Source organism: Pristiophorus japonicus, chromosome 11, assembly GCF_044704955.1.
Source record: "Pristiophorus japonicus isolate sPriJap1 chromosome 11, sPriJap1.hap1, whole genome shotgun sequence".
Classification (NCBI taxonomy): Eukaryota; Metazoa; Chordata; class Chondrichthyes; family Pristiophoridae; genus Pristiophorus; species Pristiophorus japonicus.
The window spans coordinates 80,142,934-80,165,865 of record NC_091987.1 but is presented as its reverse complement, the minus strand read 5'-3'; the positions used below and the strand labels follow the sequence as shown (position 1 = coordinate 80,165,865).

The 22,932-nt window shown below is 45.7% G+C and overlaps 1 protein-coding gene across 3 annotated transcripts in view; it reads left to right on the top strand.

Annotated features, from left to right (window-relative positions):
* LOC139276112 (E3 ubiquitin-protein ligase DZIP3-like) overlaps positions 1-22,932 on the top strand; it is a 136,811-nt gene that overhangs the window by 4,035 nt on the left and 109,844 nt on the right. For all 3 annotated transcript variants that reach the window (XM_070893620.1, XM_070893618.1, XM_070893617.1), the window contains exon 2: positions 17,619-17,716. In XM_070893620.1, coding sequence (XP_070749721.1) covers positions 17,619-17,716 — 98 coding nt within the window. The remainder of the gene's footprint in view (positions 1-17,618; positions 17,717-22,932) is intronic.

The window sequence follows — 22,932 nt, the reverse complement described above, 5'->3', positions numbered from 1 at the left end:
TTTATAATTTAAATGGAGAAAAATTGCAAAGTGCTGCAGGACAGAGAGACCTGGGGATCTTTGTGCATAAAACACAAAAAGTTAGTATGCAGGTACAGCAAGTAATCAGGAAGGCAAATGGATTGTTGGCCTTTATTGCAAGGGGGATAGAGTATAAAAGCAGAGAAGTCCTGCTACGACTGTACAGAGTATTGGTGAGGTCACACCTGGAGTACTGCGTACAGTTTTGGTCTCTGTATTTAAGGAAGGATCATCATCATAGGCGGTCCCTTGAATGAGGATGACTTGCTTCCACACGAGTTCACAGATGTTTCAGTGGAAGGACCCGATGTTCCAGTCCTGGACTCCAATTGAAGGGGTGGAAGATGCCTGTGTGTGGATTTTTTTAACATGTGGTGACTGTTGCACATCAGCCACCACATGGGCTTGACAGAGCTAGGCTTTTATCCAGTGGCAAAGGTTAACCAGGACGACTGGAAACCTGCTCTGCTGCACTGACCTAAGTGCGCGCACATATCGCATGTGGGCTGCCCATGCTGCCCCTGGGCCCTCGGCTCTTCTGGGCCCCGTACCCTCATTCGCTGCACCTTCGCCCACGATGTCCCAGGGTCCAGCTCTTTTTATAGCCCCGACCTGTGGTGGTGTTCTCACACAGGTCGGGACAGCCCATGATGTTCTAGGAAGACCATTGCAATGCTGGAGGACCAACGTTTGGAGACGCCTCTGAAGACCATTGCAATGCTGGAGGACCAGAGTTTGCTCCAAGCCTGTGTTGGTGTGTCAGTGAAGCAGTTCTGGCAGCGTTCATACTGGCAGGGAAGAGGAGGAGCTGGCGAAACCGCCGTGTTTCGCCAGCTTAAAGAAGGATATACTTGCATTGGAGGCTGTACAGAGAAGGTTCACTAGGTTGATTTCGGAGATGAGGGGGTTGACTTATGAGGATAGGTTGGACCTATACACATTGGCGTTCTGAAGAATGAGAGATGATCTTATTAAAAACTTATAAGATAATGAGGGGGCTTGACAAGGTGGATGCAGAGAGGATATTTCCACTCATAGAGGAACCTAAAACTAGGGGACATAGTCTTAGAATAAGGGGCCGCCCATTTGAAACTGAGATGAGGAGAAATTTCTTCTCTCGGAGGGTTGTAAATCTATGGAATTCTCTGCCCCAGAAAGCTATGGAGGCTGGGTCATTGAATATATTTCAGGCGGAGATAGACAGATTTTTGAACGAAAAGGGAGTAAAGGGTTACGGGGAGCGGGCAGGGAAGTGGAGCTGAGTCCATGATCAGATCATCCATGATCTTATTGAATGGTAAAGCAGGCTCGAGGGGCGTATGGCCTACACCTGTTCCTATTTCTTATGTTCTTAGGTTCTAAATGTGAGGTTATTCATTTTGGTAGGAAGAATAGGTAAACAGAATATTTTTTAAATGTTGAGAACTATTAAATGTTGATGTTCAGAGAGATTTAAGTGTCCTCGTACAGGAAACACAGAAAGTTACCATGCAGGTACAGCAAACAATTAGAAAAGCAAATGGAATATTGGCCTTTATTGAAAGGGAGTTGGCGAACAAGTGTAAGGGAGTCTTACCACAATTGTACATGGCTTTGGAGAGAACACGGGACACACTGGTGCACAGTTTTGGCCTCCTTATCTGAGGAAGGACATACTTGCCTGTAGGTGTTGAAATGAAGCTCCACTAGATTGATCCCTGGGATGAGAGGATTTTCCTATAAGGACAGATTGAGTAGATTCGGCCTATACTCTCTGGAGTTTAGAAAAATGAGAGGTGATCTCATTGAAACATATAAGATTCTGAGGGTGGTTGACAGGGTAGATGCTGAGAGTTTGTTTCCCCTGGCTGGAGAGTCTAGAACGAGGGGGCAAAGTCTCAGGATAAGGGGTCGGCCATTTAAGGAGGAGGATGAGGAGGAATTTCTTCACTCAGGGTTGTGAATTCTCTGCCACAAAGTGCTTTGGATGCTCAGTCTTTGAATATATTCTAGGCTGAAATACAGATTTTTGGACTCTAGGGGAATCAAGAGATATGGGGACTGGGCGGGAAAGTGGAATTATATAATCAAAGAATGGTTATAGCACAGGAGGCCGCCATTTGGCCTGTTGAGCCCGTGCCGGCTCTCTGTAAGAGCACTTCAGCTAGACCAACTCCCCCGCCCTTTCTCCGCAGCCCTGCAAATTATTTTCCTTCAGGTACTTATCCAATTCCCTTTTGAAAGCCACGATTGAGTCTGCCTCCACTACCCTTTCAGGCAGTGCATTCCAGATCCTAACCACTCGATGCGTAAAAAGGTTTTCCCTCATGTCGTCAATTGTCCTTTTGCCAATCACCTTAAATGTGTCCCATCTGGTTCTCAACCCTTCGGCCAATGGGAACGGTTTCTCTCTTTTTACTCTGTCTCGACCCCTTATGATTTTGAACAACTCTATCGAATCTCCTCTCAACCTTCTCTGCTCTAAGGAGAACAATCCCAGCTTCTCCAGCCTATCCACATAACTGAAGTCCCTCATCCCTGGAATCATTCCCGTAAATCTTTTCTGCATCATCTCTAAGGCCTTCACATCCTTCCTAAAGTGCGCTGTGCAGAATTGGACACAACTCTAGTTGAGGCCGAACCAGTGTTGTATAAAGGTTCATCAGAACTTCCTTGCTTTTGACTATATGCCTCTATTTATGAAGCCCAGGATCCTGTATGCTCTTTTAGCTGCTTTCTCAATGAATTGTACACAAATACACCCTGGTCTCTCTGTTCATGCAACCCCTTTAGAATTGCTATCTTTAGTTTATATTCCTTCTCCTCATTCTTCCTACCAAAATGTATCACTTTGCACTTTTCTGCGTTAATCTGCCACCTGTCTGACCATTCCACCAGCCTGTCTATGTCCTCTTGAAGTCTATCACTCTCCTCCTCACTATTCACTCTACTTCCAAGTTTTGTGTCATCTGCAAATTTTGAAATTGTGCCCTGTACACCCACGTCCAAGTCATGGAAACATAGAAATTAGGTGCAGGAACAGGCCCTTCGAGCCTGCACCGTCATTCAATAAGATCATGGCTGATCATTCAACCTTAGTACCCCTTTCCTGCTTTCTCTCCATACCCCTTGATCCCTTTGGCCGTAAGGGCCATATCTCACTCCCCTTTGAATATATCTAACGAACTGGCCTCAACAACTTTCTGCGGTAGAGAATTCCACAGGTTAACCACTCTTTGAGTGAAGAAGTTTCTCCTCATCTCGGTCCTAAATGGCTTACCCCTTATCCTTAGACTGTGACCCCTGGTTCTGGACTTCCCCCAACATCGGGAACATTCTTCCTGCCTCTAACCTGTCCAATCCCGTCAGAATTTTATATGTTTCTATGAGATCCCCATCATTCTTCTAAACTCCAGTGGATAAAAGCCCAGTTGATCCAGTCTCTCCTCATATGTCAGTCCTGCCATCCCGGGAATCAATCTGGTGAACCTTCGCTGTTCTTCCTCAATAGCAAGAACGTCCTTCCTCAGATTAGGAGACCAAAACTGAACACAATATTCCAGGTGTGGCCTCACCAAGGCTCTGTACAACTGCAGTAAGACCTCCCTGCTCCTATACTCAAATCCCCTAGCTATGAAGGCCAACATGCCATTTGCCGCCTTCACCGCCTGCTGTACCTGCATGCCAAACTTCAATGACTGATGTACCATTACACCCAGGTTTCGTTGCACCTCCCCTTTTCCTAATCTGTCACCATTCAGATAATATTCTGTCTTCCTGTTTTTGACACCAAAGTGGATAATCTCACATTTATCCATATTATACTGCATCTGCCATGCATTTGCCCACTCACCTAACCTGTCCAAGTCACCCTGCAGTCTCTTAGCATCTTCCTCACAACTCACACCGCCACCCAGCTTAGTGTCATCTGCAAACTTGGAGATATTACATTCAATTCCTTCATCTAAATCATTGATGTATATTGTAAATAGCTGGGACCCCAGCACTGAACCCTGCGGCACCCCACTGGTCACTGTCTCCCATTCTGAAAAGGACCCGTTTATTCCGACTCTCTGCTTCCTGTCTGCCAACCAGTTCTCTATCCACATTGCCCCCAATACCATGTGCTTTAATTTTGCACACTAATCTCTTGTGTGGGACCTTGTCAAAAGCCTTTTGAAAGTCGAAATACACCACATCCACTGGTTCTCCCTTGTCCACTCTACTAGTTACATCCTCAAAAAATTCTAGAAGATTTGTCAAGCAGGATTTCCCTTTTATAAATCCATGCTGACTTGGACCGATCCCGTCACTGCTTTCCAAATGTGCTGCTATTTCATCTTTAACAATTGATTCCAACATTTTCCCCACTACTGATGTCAGGCTAACCGGTCTATAATTACCCGTTTTCTCTCTCCTTCCTTCCTTTCTTAAAAAGTGGTGTTACATTAGCTACCCTTCAGTCCATAGGAACTGATCCAGCGTCGATAGACTGTTCGAAAGTGATCACCAATGCATCCACTATTTCTAGGGCCACTTCCTTAAGTACTCTGGGATGCAGACTATCAGACCCCGGGGATTTATTGGCCTTCAATCTCATCAATTTCCCATCTAATAAGGATTTCCTTCAGTTCCTCCTTCTCACTAGACCCTTGGTCCCCTAGTATTTCCGGAAGGTTATTTGAGTCTTCCTTCGTGAAGACAGAACCAAAGTATTTGTTTAACTGGTTCGCCATTTCTTTGTTCCCCATTATAAATTCACCTGAATCTGACTGCAAGGAACCTACGTTTGTTTTCACTAATCTTTTTCTCTTCACAAACATCTCTTTTTTAAATGGGCGGCCCCTTATTCTAAGATCATGCCCTCTAATTCTAGTCTCCCCCATCAGTGGAAACATCCTCTTTGCATCCACCTTGTCAAGCCCCCTCATAATCTTATACGTTTTGATAAGATCACCTCTCATTCTTCTGAATTCGAATGAGTAGAGGCCCAACCTACTCAACCTTTCCTCATAAGTCAACCCTCTCATCCCCGGAACCAACCTAGTGAACTTTCTCTGAACTGCCTCCAAAGCAAGTATATTCTTTTGTAAATATGAAAACCAAAACTGCACGCAGTATTCCAGGTGTGGCCTCAACAATACCTTTATATAGCTGTAACAAGACTTCCCTGCTTTTATATTCCATCCCCTTTGCAATAAAGGCCAAGATACCATTGGCCTTCCTGATCACTTGCTGTAACTGCATACTATCCTTTTGTGTTTCATGCACAAGTACCCCACATTACACTTCTGTGAGAGTATTGCTCACTCACTTAACGGCTGGACTTTTCCGGGGTGTCAGCGGGTGGGATTGTTGGCGGTTCGGGTGGGAAAGTTTTTTTTTGACAGCTGGTCGGGAACCCTATGTCAATCCGCCACAACGCGCCTTTCCTGATGCCGGGCCTGTCAGCGCTGAGATGGTAATGGGACAAGTAAAGAAACAAAAGATGGGTCTAGTGGAGGTGTAAATGGGAATATCAGAATCATCAGCAACAGCTGCCTTCTAAAAAAAATGGGGGCACTGGTTATAATGTTGAGTTCGGAAGGTTGTCAAGTGCCTAATTGAAAGATGAAGTGCTGTTTCTCGAGCTTCTGTTCAGCTTCATTAAAACAGTGTAGGAGGCCGAGGTCAGAGTGGGAGTCGGACAGAGAATTAAAATAACAGGCCACTGGAAGCTCGATTACACTTGCTGACTGAACGGAGGTGTTCAACAAAGCAATGACCCAATCTGCATTTGGTCTCCCCAATGTAGAGGAAACCATAACGGGAGCAGCGAATACAGTATACTAAATTGAAAGAAGTACAAATAAACCACTGTTTCACCTGGAAGGAGTGTTTGGGGTCCGGGATGATCGGAAGGGCAGGTATTGCATCTTTTGCGCTTGCACGGGATGGTGCCATGGGAAGGGGAGTGGGTGTTGGGCATGATTGAAGAATCGACCAGGGTGTCATAGAGGGGACAGTCTCTTCAGAATGCTGAAAGGGGAGGGGAAGATGTGTTTGGTGGTGGTATGGCACTGGATGTGGTGGAAATGGTGGAGGATGATCCGTTGAAGTTGGAGGCTGGTGGGGTGCAAGGTGCGAACAAGGGGAACCCTATTGTGGTTTTGGGAGGAAGGGGAAGGGGTGAGAGCAGAAGTGGGCTAAATGGAACCACCATGGTCAAGGGCCCTATCAACCACGATAGAAAAGAATCCTTGGTTGAGCAAAAAGGAAAGCATCATTGGAAGCACTGGTATGGAAGGTGGCATTGTCAAAACAGATGCGCCAGAGAAACTGGGAAAATGGAATAGCGTTCTTACAACAACCAGGGTGGGGTAGGGGAGGTATAGTCAAGGTAGCTGTGGGAGTTAGTGGGCTTATCATAGACATTGGTCAATAGCCATCTCCAGAAATAAGGTCGAGGCAAGGAAGATTTGGAGGTAGACCATGTGAAGGCGAGGGAGGGGTGGCAATCAGAAGCAAAGTAAATTAAAACATTTCCAGTTTGGGGCGAGAGCAGGAAACTGCACCGCTACAGTCATCACTACTGGAAAAAAAGATAAGGTATGAGATTGTCTAAAATCTTTTACGATTCATGTAATATTTTAAAAAAGAAAGCCTTGCATTTATATAGCGCCTTTCACGACCACTGAACATCTCAAAGCCCTTTACAGCCAATTAAGTACTTTTCAAATGTAGACTCTGTTGCAATGTGAGAAACGCGGCAGCCAATTTGCACACAGCAAACTCCCCAAAACAGCAACATGATAATGACTAGATAATCTGTTTTTGTCATGTTGATTGAGGGATAAATATTGGCCAGGGCACTGGGGATAATTCCCCTGCTCTTCTTCAAAATAGTGCCATGGGATCTTTTGCATCCACCTGCGAGGACAGACGGGGGCCTTGATTTAACGTCACATCTGAAAGACGGCACTTCCGATTCAGCACTGCACTGAGATTTATGTGCTCAAGTCCCTGGAGTGGGAATTAAAATTCACTGCATGTTGGCCGGGATTCTGATTGGGAGCCATTATAATTTTGACAAGAATGCAGGTGTGCTGTGTGTTTACCAAACCTCGGCTCACTGTCTCCAGGTTGGCCAGTGGATATTTCAAAATTACAATTCTGGATATTTCCAACCTCTATATTTCCAACCTGTATTTTTCCAATCAGGTGGCTGGAACATTCCTACAGCTGCCAGGAAGTTGAAATAATCCACCCTTGCTCTGTACTCTAATATGCTATGAATAGAATAGATTTTTTTAATCATTTCATAGTATTTTTTCACTTTAGATGTTAGTCTGTATGTACTATGGATATAAGTATCCACTGGTCCCCAGGGCCGGATGGACTGCATCCCAGAGTACTTAAGGAGGTGGCCTTGGAAATAGCGGATGCATTGACAGTCATTTTCCAACATTCCATTGACTCTGGATCAGTTCCTATCGAGTGGAGGGCAGCCAATGTAACCTCACATTTTAAAAAAGGAGGGAGAGAGAAAACACGGAATTATAGACCGGTCAGCCTGACCTCAGTAGTGGGTAAAATGATGGAATCAATTATTAAGGATGTCATAGCAGCGCATTTGGAAAGAGATGACATGATAGGTCCAAGTCAGCATGGATTTGTGAAAGGGAAATCATGCTTGACAAATCTTCTGGAATTTTTTGAGGATGTTTCCAGTAGAGTGGACAAGGGAGAACCAGTTGATGTGGTATATTTGGACTTTCAGAAGGCTTTCGACAAGGTCCCACACAAGAGATTAATGTGAAAAGTTAAAGCACATGGGATTGGGGGTAGTGTGCTGACATGGATTGAGAACTGGTTGTCAGACAGGAAGCAAAGAGTAGGAGTAAATGGGTACTTTTCAGAATGGCAGGCGGTGACTAGTGGGGTACCGCAAGGTTCTGTGCTGGGGCCCCAGCTGTTTACACTGTACATTAATGATTTAGACGAGGAGATTAAATGTAGTATCTCCAAATTTGCGGATGACACTAAGTTGGATGGCAGTGTGAGCTGCGAGGAGGATGCTATTAGGCTGCAGAGTGACTTGGATAGGTTAGGTGAGTGGGCAAATGCATGGCAGATGAAGTATAATGTGGATAAATGTGAGGTTATCCACTTTGGTGGTAAAAACAGAGAGACAGACTATTATCTGAATGGTGACAGATTAGGAAAAGGGGAGGTGCAACAAGACCTGGGTGTCATGGTACATCAGTCATTGAAGGTTGGCATGCAGGTACAGCAGGCAGTTAAGAAAGCAAATGGCATGTTGGCCTTCATAGCGAGGGGATTTGAGTACAGGGGCAGGGGGGTGTTGCTGCAGTTGTGCAGGGCCTTGGTGAGGCCACACCTGGAGTATTGTGTACAGTTTTGGTCTCCTAACTTGAGGAAGGACATTCTTGCTATTGAGGGAGTGCAGCGAAGGTTCACCAGACTGATTCCCGGGATGGCTGGACTGACCTATCAAGAAAGACTGGATCAACTGGGCTTGTATTCACTGGAGTTCAGAAGAATGAGAGGGGACCTCAGAGAAACGTTTAAAATTCTGATGGGTTCAGACAGGTTAGATGCAGGAAGAATGTTCCCAATGTTGGGGAAGTCCAGAACCAGGGGTCACAGTCTAAGGATAAGGGGTCAGCCATTTAGGACCGAGATGAGGAGAAACTTCTTCACCCAGAGAGTGGTGAACCTGTGGAATTCTCGACCACAGAAAGTTGTTGAGGCCAATTCACTAAATATATTCAAAAAGGAGTTAGATGAAGTCCTCACTACTAGGGGGATCAAGGGGTATGGCGAGAAAGCAGGAATGGGGTACTGAAGTTGCATGTTCAGCCATGAACTCATTGAATGGCGGTGCAGGCTAGAAGGGTCGAATGGCCTACTCTTGCACCTATTTTCTATGGTTGCATGTGTAGGTTATACAAAGCTTTAATTCACTCAGTTATTAAAATCAACCCTTTGCATGTGTAGCAAAGTAAAGCACATTTCAACAGTGACTGCATTCCAAAAGTACTTCCTTGGCTGTAAAGCACTTTGAGACGTCCAGTGGTTGTGAAAGGCGCGATATAAATGCAAGACTTTTATGTAAAAGAAAGACTGTGTAATAGCTTTGCAGTAATGCACTATGTTCCCAGAGGCTCTGTGTTCCTCCAGCCTCTTGCTGTGAGTTTCATGCTACGTCAGACTTCCTACATTGCAAACATTTGGGATAAATTCAGCACATATTCTTGGTTCGCTATCTTCAGGCATTAGACCGGCTCTTGTCTATTCTGCTGTGTGTAAAATCCAGGCCCATTTAAAAAAAAACCCTGTGCTAAATGACCAGTACTAGCACCAGAAGGTATAGAGTGATATTCGGAAAGATAGACAAGAAATTCGGAAAGATAGACAAGAAGGGAAAGGAGGTGGGGTAGCTCTGATAATAAAGGATGATATCAGGGCAGTTGTGAGAGACGATATTGGCTCTAATGAACAAAATGTTGAATCATTGTGGGTGGAGATTAGAGATATTAAGGGGAAAAAGTCACTGGTGGGCGTAGTTTATAGGCCCCCAAATAATAACTTCACGGTGGGGCGGACAATAATCAAGGGAATAATGGAGGCATGTGAAGAAGGAACGGCAGTAATCATAGGGGATTTTAACCTACATATCGATTGGTCAAATCAAATCGCACTGGGTAGCCTTGAGGAGGAATTCATAGAATGCATACGGGATTGTTTCTTAGAACAGTATGTTACAGAACATACAAGGGAGCAAGCTATCTTAGATCTGGTCCTGTGTAATGAGACAGGAATAATAAACGATCTCCTCGTAAAAGATCCTCTCGGTATGAGTGATCACAGTATGGTTGAATTTGTAATACAGATTGAGGGTGAGGAAGTAGTGTCTCAAACGAGCGTACTATGCTTAAACAAAGGGGACTACAGTGGGATGAGGGCAGAGTTGGCTAAAGTAGACTGGGAACACAGACTAAACGGTGGCACAATTGAGGAACAGTGGAGGACTTTTAACGAACTCTTTCATAGTGCTCAACAAAAATATATTCCAGTGAAAAAGAAGGGCGGTAAGCGAAGGGATAACCAGCCGGGGATAACCAAGGAAATAAAGGAGAGTATCAAATTAAAAAACAATATGTATAAGGTGGCCAAGGTTAGTGGGAAAATAGAAGATTGGGAACATTTTAAACGGCAGCAAAGAATGACTAAGAAAGCAATAAAGAAGGGGAAGATAGATTACGAATGTAAACTTGCGTAAAACATAAAAACAGAGAGTAAAAGCTTTTACCGATATATAAAATGGAAAAGAGTGACTAAAGTAAATGTTGGTCCCTTAGAAGATGAGAAGGGGGATTTAATAATGGGAAATGTGGAAATGGCTGAAACCTTAAACAATTATTTTGCTTCGGTCTTCACAGTGGAAGACACAAAAACCATGCCAAAAATTACTGGTCACGGGAATGTGGGAAGGGAGGACCTTGAGACAATCACTATCACTAGGGGGGTAGTGCTGGACAGGCTAATGGGACTCAAGGTAGACAAGTCCCCTGGTCCTGATGAAATGCATCCCAGGGTATTAAAAGAGATGGCGGAAGTTATAGCAGATGCATTCGTTATAATCTACCAAAATTCTCTGGACTCTGGGGAGGTACCATCGGATTGGAAAGTAGCTAATGTAACGACTCTGTTTAAAAAAGGGGGCAGACAAAAGGCAGATAACTATAGGCCGGTTAGTTTAACATCTGTAGTGGGGAAAATGCTTGAAGTTATCATTAAGGAAGAAATAGCAGGACATCTAGATAGGAATAGTGCAATCAAGCAGACGCAACATGGATTCATGAGGGGGAAATCATGTGTAACTAATTTACAGGAATTCTTTGAGGATATAACGAGCATGGTGGATAGAGGTGTACCGATGGATGTGGTGTATTTAGATTTCCAAAAGGCATTCGATAAGGTGCCACACAAAAGGTTACTGCAGAAGATAAAGGTACGTGGAGTCAGAGGAAATGTATTAGCATGGATCGAGAATTGGCTGGCTAACAGAAAGCAGAGAGTCGGGATAAATGGGTCCTTTTTGGGTTGGAAATCGGTGGTTAGTGGTGTGCCACAGGGATCGGTGCTGGGACCACAACTGTTTACAATATACATAGATGACCTGGAAGAGGGGACAGAATGTAGTGTAACAAAATTTGCAGATGACACAAAGATTAGTGGGAAAGCGGGTTGTGTAGAGGACTCAGAGAGGCTGCAAGGAGATTTGGATAGGTTAAGCGAATGGGCTAAGGTTTGGCAGATGGAATACAATGTCGGAAAATGTGAGGTCATCCACCTTGGGGGGGGTGGGGGGGGGGAAACAGTAAAAGGGAATATTATTTGAATGGGGAGAAATTACAACATGCTGAGGTGCAGAGGGACCTGGGGGTCCTTGTGCATGAATCCCAAAAAGTTAGTTTGCAGGTGCAGCAGGTAATCAGGAAGGCGAATGGAATGTTGGCCTTCATTGCGAGAGGGATGGAGTACAAAAGCAGGGAGGTCCTGCTGCAACTGTACAGGGTATTGGTGAGGCCACACCTGGAGTACTGCGTGCAGTTTTGGTCACCTTACTTAAGGAAGGATATACTCGCTTTGGAAGGGGTACAGAGACGATTCACTAGGCTGTTTGCAGAGATGAGGGTGTTAACTTTTGATGATAGATTGAGGAGACTGGGTCTTTACTCGTTGGAGTTCAGAAGGATGAGGGGTGATCTTATAGAAACATTTAAAATAATGAAGGGGATAGACAGGATAGAGGCAAAGAGGTTGTTTCCACTGGTCGGGGAGACTAGAACTAGGGGGCACAGCCTCAAAATACGAGGGAGCCAATTTAAAACCGAGTTGAGAAGGAATTTCTTCTCCCAGAGGGTTGTGAATTTGTGGAATTCTCTGCCCAAGGAAGCAGTTGAGGCTAGCTCATTGAATATATTCAAATCACAGATAGATTTTTAACCAATAAGGGAATTAAGGGTTATGGGGAGCGGGCGGGTAAGTGGAGCTGAGTCCACGGCCAGATCAGCCATGATCTTGTTGGGTGGCGGAGCAGGCTCGAGGGGCTAGATGGCCTACTCCTGTTCCTAATTCTTATGTTCTTATGTTCTTTATTAATGTTGGGGAAGTCCAGAACCAGGGGTCACAGTCTAAGCATAAGGGTTAAGCCATTTAGGACCGAGATGAGGAGAAACTTCTTCACCCAGAGAGTGGTGAACCTGTAGAATTCTCTACCACAGAAAGTTGTTGAGGCCAATTCACTAAATATATTCAAAAAGGAGTTAGATGTAGTCCTTACTACTAGGGGGATCAAGGGGTATGGTGAGAAAGCAGGAATGGGGTACTGAAGTTGCATGTTCAGCCATGAACTCATGAATGGCGGTGCAGGATCGAAGGGCCGAATGGCCTACTCCTGCACCTATTTTCTATGTTTCTATATACAGAGTAACTACATTCTCAGTATTTTAAAATATGACCAATAACTGGGTATCGGCTTTAGTCACAAACCTCTTCACTTTTTTGAGCTAATGACTCACCTCAATATTTGCAATCTCCTCTTTCCAATTCTGTAGGGAAGAATTGGCTGCTCTTTTATAATGGATACTAGTACTCATTACAGATGTCCCTTCATAGTTCAGTGGTCTTTTTGTGCTTATTTTCCCTTGTTTTGGTCGCGTCACCTTTTGAAGGGCTTTTAAGCTCCTGAATTGGATACCTTTGTTTATTGTTAATGGAAAGCTACAGTGTTTTTTTGTTACATTAACAACTTGCATTTATATAACGCCTTTAACTTAGTAAAACGTCGCAAGGCGTTTCACAGGAGCGTTATCAAACAAAATTTGGCACAAAGCCACATGAGATGTTAGGACAGGTGACAGGTAGCTTTTAAGGAGTATTGTAAAGAAGGTGAGAGAGAGAGCTAAAGAGGCCGAGAGGTTTAGGGAGGGAAACCACATTAAACCATGATTGCTATGATTTAGGTGCTTTCCAGATACTTCCTGCTGGCCAGAGCCAAAGATCACTTCCACATGGACTGCTGGTAAAGCTGCTCATCATTTAGTACAAATGGATGGAGCGAGTGTCATAGGACTTCATTTGCATATTACAAGTGGTCTTCCGCATGAAATAAGTAGATAGCTGCCAATCTCAGGACCTTTCCGAAGCCATTTTTTGGCTGCTGTCACTCTGCTAAAGTTAGGAGGTAGAAGTTGTCATTGGCCCTAATAAATCTGCTTTCTTGAGAAGTAAATTGGAAACGAGAACAGATTTCACTGGTTTATTTTATTTCTCAACCTTACTTCAAATCCATTTCAATACAATAAACATTTCATAATCCTTGTAACAAAAGTCCTAGGAAAAGCTTTTTTAAAACAAAAAAATAAACTTGCACTTGTATATGGCCTTTGATGACTTCAGGATGGCCCAAGTGAGTACTTTTGAAGTGTAGTCATTGTTATAATGTAGGAAACACGGTAGCCAATTTGCGCGTGACAAGTTCCCACAAGTAGCAATGAAATAAATGACCAGATCATGATGGTGTAGATCATGAGGATAAATGTTGCCCAGACCATGGAGAATTCCCTTGCTCTTCTTCGACTAGTGCTGTGGGATCCTTTACAACCACTTGAGAGGGGAGATTGAGCTTTGGTTTAACGTCTCATGTGAAAGACAGAACCTCCGACAGTGCAGAACTCCTTCTTTACGGCAAGGAAGTGTTGGCAGGTTAAACCTACAACCTTCTGATTCGGGGGCGAGAGTGCTCTCAGTGAGACGAGGCTGACATCTTACTTGAAGCCAGATATTCAGACTGTTTCTAGTAGCCCCGATTCATTTGCAACATTAAAAAACACATTTCTCTGATCCATTACAATAATTTCTGTTCTAAAATTGATGCACTCATACTATTAGTTTAAAAATGAAAATATAAGGTTTAAGCAATAAAAGATAGTACATTTTGAGAAATTCAGTCATGTTGTCAGTTGTAGAACTGGATAATAGCATTAGAACATGGCTCTAAAATGTAATCTTCAGTAGTTTTTATGAAGATTTTCAATTTATTTTTGGTGAATTTACTGGAGTGTGAATGTAATTTTTATGCTGCTTACTTATGCCACGTGGTAAAAGATCTTGAGTTATATGACAGGACAGCATGAGTGCTGACGATAAATTTAGATGGTTTGTAAGGAAATATATTTGCATTCATATGTCCCAATTTAGCTTGGGTTTTTTTGCATCAATTTCATGTCATCAGTCTACAGATTACACAGCAACTTTAGGATTACATTTTAAGACACACTTCCTTTCTATGGAATGAATCGATTTATAAAAAATTAAAAAACTGTCACTGAATTGTTTAATTGGAATCTAGGATTGAGTCCCATGATGGCACAGTAGGTAAGTACACTGTGCAGTACAGATTAGAAAGGTCGTTGGTTCAATTTATTTTTCATACTACATTATCTGTTCTCAGCCAAGTAATGGTGAAGGCTCCCACTCTTGCTGGAAAGTGCTTATGTGTGGATACTGAGTGAGATTACGATGGGGAACAACTGTGATGACCCACATGATGACCCAATGCATAAGGGATGGTTTTCTAGACCAATATGTCGAGGAACCAACTAGGGGGGAGGCCATCTTAGACTGGGTGTTGTGTAATGAGAGAGGATTAATTAGCAATCTCATTGTGCGAGGCCCCTTGGGGAAGAGTGACCATAATATGGTGGAATTCTGCATTAGGATGGAGAATGAAACAGTTAATTCAGAGACCATGGTCCAGAACTTAAAGAAAGGTAACTTTGAAGGTATGAGGCATGAATTGGCTAAGATAGATTGGCTAATGATACTTAAGGGGTTGACTGTGGATGGGCAATGGCAGACATTTAGAGAACGCATGGATGAATTACAACAATTGTACATTCCTGTCTGGCGTAAAAATAAAAAAGGGAAGGTGGCTCAACCGTGGCTATCTAGGGAAATCAGGGATAGTATTAAAGCCAAGGAAGTGGCATACAAATTGGCCAGAAATAGCAGCGAACCTGGGGACTGGGAGAAATTTAGAACTCAGCAGAGGAGGACAAAGGGTTTGATTAGGGTAGGGAAAATGGAGTACGAGAAGAAGCTTGCAGGGAACATTAAGGCGGATTGCAAAAGTTTCTATAGGTATGTAAAGAGAAAGAGGTTAGTAAAGACAAACGTAGGTCCCCTGCAGTCAGAATCAGGGGAAGTCATAACGGGGAACAAAGAAATGGCAGACCAATTGAACAAGTACTTTGGTTCAGTATTCACTAAGGAGGACACAAACAACCTTCCGGATATAAAAGTGGTCAGAGGGTCTATTAAGGAGGAGGAACTGAGGGAAATCTTTATTAGTCGGGAAATTGTGTTGGGGAAATTGATGGGATTGAAGGCCGATAAATCCCCAGGGCCTGATGGACTGCATCCCAGAGTACTTAAGGAGGTGGCCTTGGAAATAGCGGATGCATTGACAGTCATTTTCCAACATTCCATTGACTCTGGATCAGTTCCTATCGAGTGGAGGGTAGCCAATGTAACCCCACTTTTTAAAAAAGGAGGGAGAGAGAAAGCAGGGAATTATAGACCGGTCAGCCTGACCTCAGTAGTGGGTAAAATGATGGAATCAATTATTAAGGATGTCATAGCAGCGCATTTGGAAAATGGTGACATGATAGGTCCAAGTCAGCATGGATTTGTAAAAGGGAGATCATGCTTGACAAATCTTCTGGAATTTTTTGAGGATGTTTCCAATAAAGTGGACAAAGGAGTACCAGTTGATGTGGTATATTTGGACTTTCAGAAGGCTTTCGACAAGGTCCCACACAGGAGATTAATGTGCAAAGTTAAAGCACATGGGATTGGGGGTAGTGTGCTGACGTGGATTGAGAACTGGTTGTCAGACAGGAAGCAAAGAGTAGGAGTAAATGGGTACTTTTCGGAATGGCAGGCAGTGACTAGTGGGGTACCGCAGGGTTCTGTGCTGGGGCCCCAGCTGTTTACATTATACATTAATGATTTAGACGAAGGGATTAAATGTAGTATCTCCAAATTTGCGGATGACACTAAGTTGGGTGGCAGTGTGAGCTGCGAGGAGGATGCTATGAGGCTACAGAGTGACTTGGATAGGTTAGGTGAGTGGGCAAATGCGTGGCAGATGAAGTATAATGTGGATAAATGTGAGGTTATCCACTTTGGTGGTAAAAACAGAGAGACAGACTATTATCTGAATGGTGACAGATTAGGAAAAGGGAAGGTGCAACGAGACCTGGGTGTCATGGTACATCAGTCATTGAAGGTTGGCATGCAGGTACAGCAGGCGGTTAAGAAAGCAAATGGCATGTTGGCCTTCATAGCGAGGGGATTTGAGTACAGGGGCAGGGAGGTGTTGCTACAGTTGTACAGGGCCTTGGTGAGGCCACACCTGGAGTATTGTGTACAGTTTTGGTCTCCTAACTTGAGGAAGGACATACTTGCTGTTGAGGGAGTGCAGCGAAGATTCACCAGACTGATTCCCGGGATGGTGGGACTGACCTATCAAGAAAGACTGAATCAACTGGGCTTGTATTCACTGGAGTTCAGAAGAGTGAGAGGGGACCTCATAGAAACGTTTAAAATTCTGACGGGTTTGGACAGGTTGGATGCAGGAAGAATGTTCCCAATGTTGGGGAAGTCCAGAACCAGGGGTCACAGTCTAAGGATAAGGGGTAAGCCATTTAGGACCGAGATAAGGAGAAACTTCTTCACCCAGAGAGTGGTGAACCTGTGGAATTCTCTACCACGGGAAGTAGTTGAGGCCAATTCACTAAATATATTCAAAAGGGAGTTAGATGAAGTCCTTACTACTCGGGGGATCAAGGGGTATGGCGTGAAAGCAGGAAGTGGGTACTGAAGTTTCATGTTCAGCCATGAACTCGTTGAATGGCGGTGCAGGCTAGAAGGGCTGAATGGCCTGCTCCTGCACCTATTTTCTATGTTTCTATGTTTCTATGGTATGCCAGCACACTATCTAGGCTCACACATGAAGAATAGCCACTTGGGTGAGCTACTAGAGAGCTGCTGGTACTTATGGCACCATGCTCTCCTTCAGAAGAAGGGGAAGAAAAGGATGGGGAGGTAAAAGCAATTCCAGCAGGGAATCCGATTTACTGCTGAGCAATTTATCCCCCCATGATTCAACAAGTTAATAAATCAATTGTGTAAATTTCTATTATAAATTGTGAAAACTCATTTGTACCAGGAATTGAAAAAGACTTGACAAGACATATGCAAAACAAAAGTTATCTGGGGAAAGCAGTGGGGAATGTTTTTTTTAATTTAAGTATCATATGCCTTGTGTGCCAACACCATTTGATAGAAGAAGAAAGAATAGGCTGGTGTCTCAGTCTCCGTGCCCACTTACTGTTTCACCTAAGAAATTGGCAGGAAATTGGAGACTGTTGATAATTATATTCTACTCTGGAACTTCTCCATGCTCATAGGAATATAATTTCTATTAACGGTAGCAGTAGAATTGAGGTAGACTTTCACTGGGCTGTTTTTCCATCTCACAGATTGCATGAGCGCTGTAAATGTTGATGCTGTGGCAGGACAAGAAGAACACTCTGTAAAAATGGGACCCGAGGATGCTGGAGAAACATTTTGTTTCAAGGTAGATCAGATTTTCCATTTTCATTGTCAAAGCTTTATATTTCAAATGTCAGTCGACATCTGTAAAGATAAAAGACAGGTTTACGTTTCAAGTGTTAACATTTAGGAAAAGGCCTGATGAATGTACATACCTGAGATGTCAGTACCTGTGTTGCCCCTTTATCAGTACTGACTGACTTGCTATCGATTTCAGCAGTTTCTGTGCTTTTAAATCTCAGCTTTGCAATTTTTCATTTTTTTCACTATCTTAAAAGTGATTGGCTTTAAATTGCATTACTGATCATAAAAGGACTGTAGTAAACTATTCAAATGAATAACTGGCAATGCTGTTGATATTCTGCTCAAATCAGCAAAGTTCTACGTGCCTTAGTTTCAGTATTGCATGTTATGTGTTATTTCCAATGTCTACTCTAATTAGAGCTCGGCAATGATTTGCAGAATTCTCAGTTGCAAGTGCCTTGCAGTACAAATGGAAGATTTTGCTGTAAACAGTTTAATATTCTAGCACCTGGTCTGCTCTTGCGTCCTCAGTCTCCTCCTCTGCTGAGAAATTTAGAGGTCAAGTTTTGGGCTGCACCTAGAACAGCGCAGCCCTGTGAGCCATGCCTGATTTCCGCACTCAAAACCCCGCCGAAAACTTACCTCGGTATTCTCCACTCCCTCAGGTCGATCCAGGCCCTCAGCGCAGCGCATTACAAGCTTTGGGGCCGGAGCCAGGTCCCTGCACTGAAAACAGTGCCGGGACCTCTGCACATGCGCGCTACAGTGGGCACGCAAGTGCAGTAGCTCCAGGCGCCCGAAACTGTGTGGGAGGGGCCCGAAGCACGCCGCCCCCAGCCCGGGCCGAATGGGCTCACTGTGGCGGCGGTCAGGCTGCTCCCCCCCCCCCCCCAGCTCCTGCTCTGCTGCCCGACCCCCCCCTCAGCTCCCGCTCTGCTGCCCGACCCCCCCTCAGCTCCCGCTCTGCTGCCCGACTCCCCCCAGCTCCCGCTCCGCTGCCCGCCCCCCCCCCCCAGCTCCCGCTCCGCTGCCCGCCCACCCCAGCTCCCGCTCCGCTGCCTGCTCCCCCCCCCCCCAGCTCCTGCTCTGCTGCCCGACCCCCCCCCCCAGCTCCTGCTCTGCTGCCCGACCCCCCCCTCAGCTCCCGCTCCGCTGCCCGACTCCCCCCAGCTCCCGCTCCGCTGCCTGCCCCCCCCAGCTCCCGCTCCGCTGCCCGCTCTCCCCCCCCCCCCCCCCCCAGCTTCCGCTCCGCTGCCCGCGCGCCCCCAAGCTCCCGCTCTGCTGCACCCCCCCCAGCTCCTGCTCCACTCCGGCTCCGCTCCCTCTTCCTTCAGCGGGGCCCGCCCGCCTGGCATCTTGCTGAGGACGGGCCCTGCCCGAAGTCTTCAGCCCAGCATCTTCACGTCAGCCGGGCCCGTTCAGCCTCCTCCCTCTCCTCTTCTCCCCCCCTCCCCCCCCCCTGCTCCTCTTCTCCGCCCCTCTCCCTCTCCCCTCCCCATCCCTCTTCCCCTCCGTCCCTCTCCCTCTCCTCTCCATTTCCTCTCTGCCACCCCCTCCCTCCACCCTCCCCTCCCTCTCCTCTCCCACCCTCCCCTCTCCCCCCTCCCTCCCCTCACCCTCCCCCCTTCTCTCCCTCCCCTCACCCTCCCCCCGTCCGTCCCTCCCCCGTCCGTCCCTCCCCCCCTTCCCTCCCCCCCTTCCCTCCCCCCCTTCCCTCCCCCCCTTCCCTCCCCCCCTTCCCTCCCCCCCTTCCCTCCCCCCTTCCCTCCCCCCCTTCCCTCCCCCCCTTCCCTCCCCCCCTTCCCTCCCCCCCTTCCCTCCCCCCCTTCCCTCCCCCCATTCCCTCCCCCCCTTCCCTCCCCCCCTTCCCTCCCCCCCTTCCCTCCCCCCCTTCCCTCCCCCCCTTCCCTCCCCCCCTTCCCTCCCTCCCTTCCCTCCCTCCCCTCTCTCCCCCCCTCCTTCCCCTCTCTCCCCCCCCCCTCCTCTCCCTCCTCCCCCCCCACCTCCCCTCACTGTCAGAAACACATAGACACTGACAGACAGAGAGAGAGAGACACTGACAGACAGAGACAGAGAGAGGGGGGGTCCCGTCCCAGCACACTGTTGGAGGGCTCCCGGTGCTGCAGTCGGTGAATAGAAACTTAAATTTTTATTTATTGATTTTTAAATTTTTTATTAATTTTTTTTGATTGATTTATTGGTTGATTTATTGATTTATTTATCATTTATTATTGATGGCTCTTTATTTGTAAAAGTGATGTGTTTCATGTTTGTAAACTTCCCTTTCTCTCTTTCCTCCCCCTCCATCTCTCTTCCCTACTCCTGATTTGTAACCTATGCCTGATTTTCTAAGTGTGGGCAAGGTTTTTCTGAGAGTACAAAAATCTACACTTACTCCATTCTAAGTTAGTTTGGAGTAAGTTTTCGCTGCCTAAACTTTCAAAACAGGCGTAAGTGGCCGGACCCGCCCCCTTTTGAAAAAAAAATCTGTTCCAAAATGAAACTTTTCTAATTGACTTGAACTGGAGCAAACTAAATACCGAGAATTGCAATTTCTAAGATACTCCATTCTAAACCAGTTGCTCCAAAAAAATAGGAGCAACTCGGGCCGAAATTTGACTCCTTACACTCTACACTGCGCTAGCTTTGATTTGTTTCCCAGCCTTCTATGGATTCTGCTCCTTGACTGCGTTCCACTTGTTTCCCATAGCTGCCAACTCCACCATCCTTCAGAACTCCTCAATCACCTTTTGCTAGACTGGGTTGGACCAGCCTCTATTGCTGCTCCCGTTACTGTATGCTCCTCACGTCCCAGCTCTCTCATCAGTACTGATCCCGTGGATTTACCTTTCACCATTCACTAGTCTTGGTCCTTGGATTTCACTCCCACTGTTCCATGCTCCTCTGCTGGTATACTGGATCCACTGCTGTGCACGACTAACACCAAGGCTACTACTTGCCTCCATTGAGTAATGGCTTTGATGTTAGTAATGCAGATCCAACTCTGGATCAACCACTGCTAGCTCATGGTCGACTCTGCACGCCTCCTTGGCTCTCTGTTTTCCACTAGCAGTACACCCACTGATACTCTGCACCTCAATCTGCACCTGAACTCACTCACTCTCCAAAACTAGACATTAGTTCGTCAGTACAGCCTTAACCCTGTCCACAGGTCAACTTTAACCCACCACAGGAACTCAGATTTCAAATTTGGACTCCCTCGTGATTTCTCCCCATATTACACAGCATTACATAGTCTTCAGCACAGAACCAGGCTGTTCGGCCCAACTGGTCTATGCCAGTGCTTATGCTCTACACGAACTCCTCTTTATCTATATCTAACCCTATCAGTATATCCTTCTATTCCTTTCTCCCTCATTTGCTTATCTAACTTTCCTTTAAATGCATCTATGGTGTTTGCTTCAACCACTCCTTATGGTAGAAAGTTCCATGTTCTCTTTGGGTAAAGGGGTTTCTCCTGAATTCCCTATTGGATTTATTGGTGATTATTTTATACTCGTTTTGATCACTCCCACAAGTGGAAATATCATTTTTACATCTACCCTATCAAACAGAACGTATTCTGGGTGGGGGTCTTTAATGTCCATCACCAAGAGTGGCTGGGTAGCACCACAACTGATCGAGCTGGCCAAGTCCTGAAGGATATAGCTGCCAGACTGGACTTGCATCAGATGGTGAGAGAACCAACTCACCAGTCTATCTGTCGCAGGAATATCTGCCCATGACAGTATTGGTAGGAGCAACCACCGTAAAGTCCTTGTGGAGACGAATTTTCGCCATCACACCGAGGACACCCTCCATTGTGTTGTGTGGCAATACAATCGTGCTAAATGTGATAGATTCAGAACAGATCTAGCAGCTCAAAACTGGGCATCCATGAGGCGCTGTGGGCCATCAGCAGCAACAGAATTGTATTCCACCACAATCTACAACCTCATGGGCTGGCATAACCCTCACTCTACCATCACCATCAAGCCAGTGGTCCAACCCTGGTTCAATGAGTATAGAAGAGCATGCTAGGACCAGAACCAGGCGTACCTGAAAATTGGTTGCCAGCCTGGCGAAGCTACAACTCAGGCCTGCATGCTCGCTAAACAGCAGAAGAAGCATGCTATTGACAGAGCTAATCAAACCTAACAACCAATGGATCAGATCAAAGCTCTGCAGTCCTGCCACATCCAGTCGTGAATGATGGTGGACAATTAAAACAACTAACGGGAGAAGGAGGCTCCATGAACATCCCCATCCTCAATGATGGCGGAGCCCAACATGTGAGTGCAAAAGACAAGGCAGAACCGTTTGCAATCATCTTCAGCCAGAAGTGCCGAGTAGATGATTCATCTCTGCCTCCTCCTGAGGTCCCCACCATCACAGATTCGATTCGATTCACCCAACGTGATATCAAGAAGTGGCTGAGTGTACTGGCTACAGCAAAGGCTGTGGGCCCCTACAGGATCCTGAATGTAGTGCTAAAGAAATGTGCTCCAGAACTAGCCAAGCTGCTCCGGTACAGCTATAATACTGGCATCTACCCGACAATGTGGAAAATTTCCCAGGATTTGTCCTGTCCACAAAAAGCAGCACAAATCCAATCTGGCTAATTACCCTCCTATCAGCAAAGAGATGGAAGGTGTTATCGACAGTGCTATCAAGTGGCACTTGCTCACCAAAGTTTACTTTGGGCTCTGCTAAGCCTATTCAGCTCCAGATCTGATTACACCCTTGATTCAAACATTGACAAAAGAGCTGAATTCCAGAGGTGAGGTGAGAGTGACTGCCTTTGATATCAAGGCAGCATTTGACTGAATGTGGTGGCATCAAGGAGCCCGAGTAAAACTGAAGTCGATGAAAATCGGGGGAAAACTGTCCACTGGATGGAGTCATACCTAACACAAAGGAAATGGTTGTAGTTGTTGGAGGTCAATCATCACAGGACATCGCTGCAGGAGTTCATCATGGCAGTGTCCTAAGCCCAACCACCTTCTGTTGCTTCATCAATGACCTTCCCTCTCATCATAAGGTCAGAAGTGGGAATGTTTACCAATGACTGTTTAGTGGACCATATACAGTATTCACCTCAAAGTGCAGGAGAAGTATCATCAGCGCTGCTTCCGCAAGATCCCGCAAATCCATTGGGAGGATAGATGCACCAACGTCGGTGTTCTCACTCAGGCCAACATCCCCAGCATCGAAGCA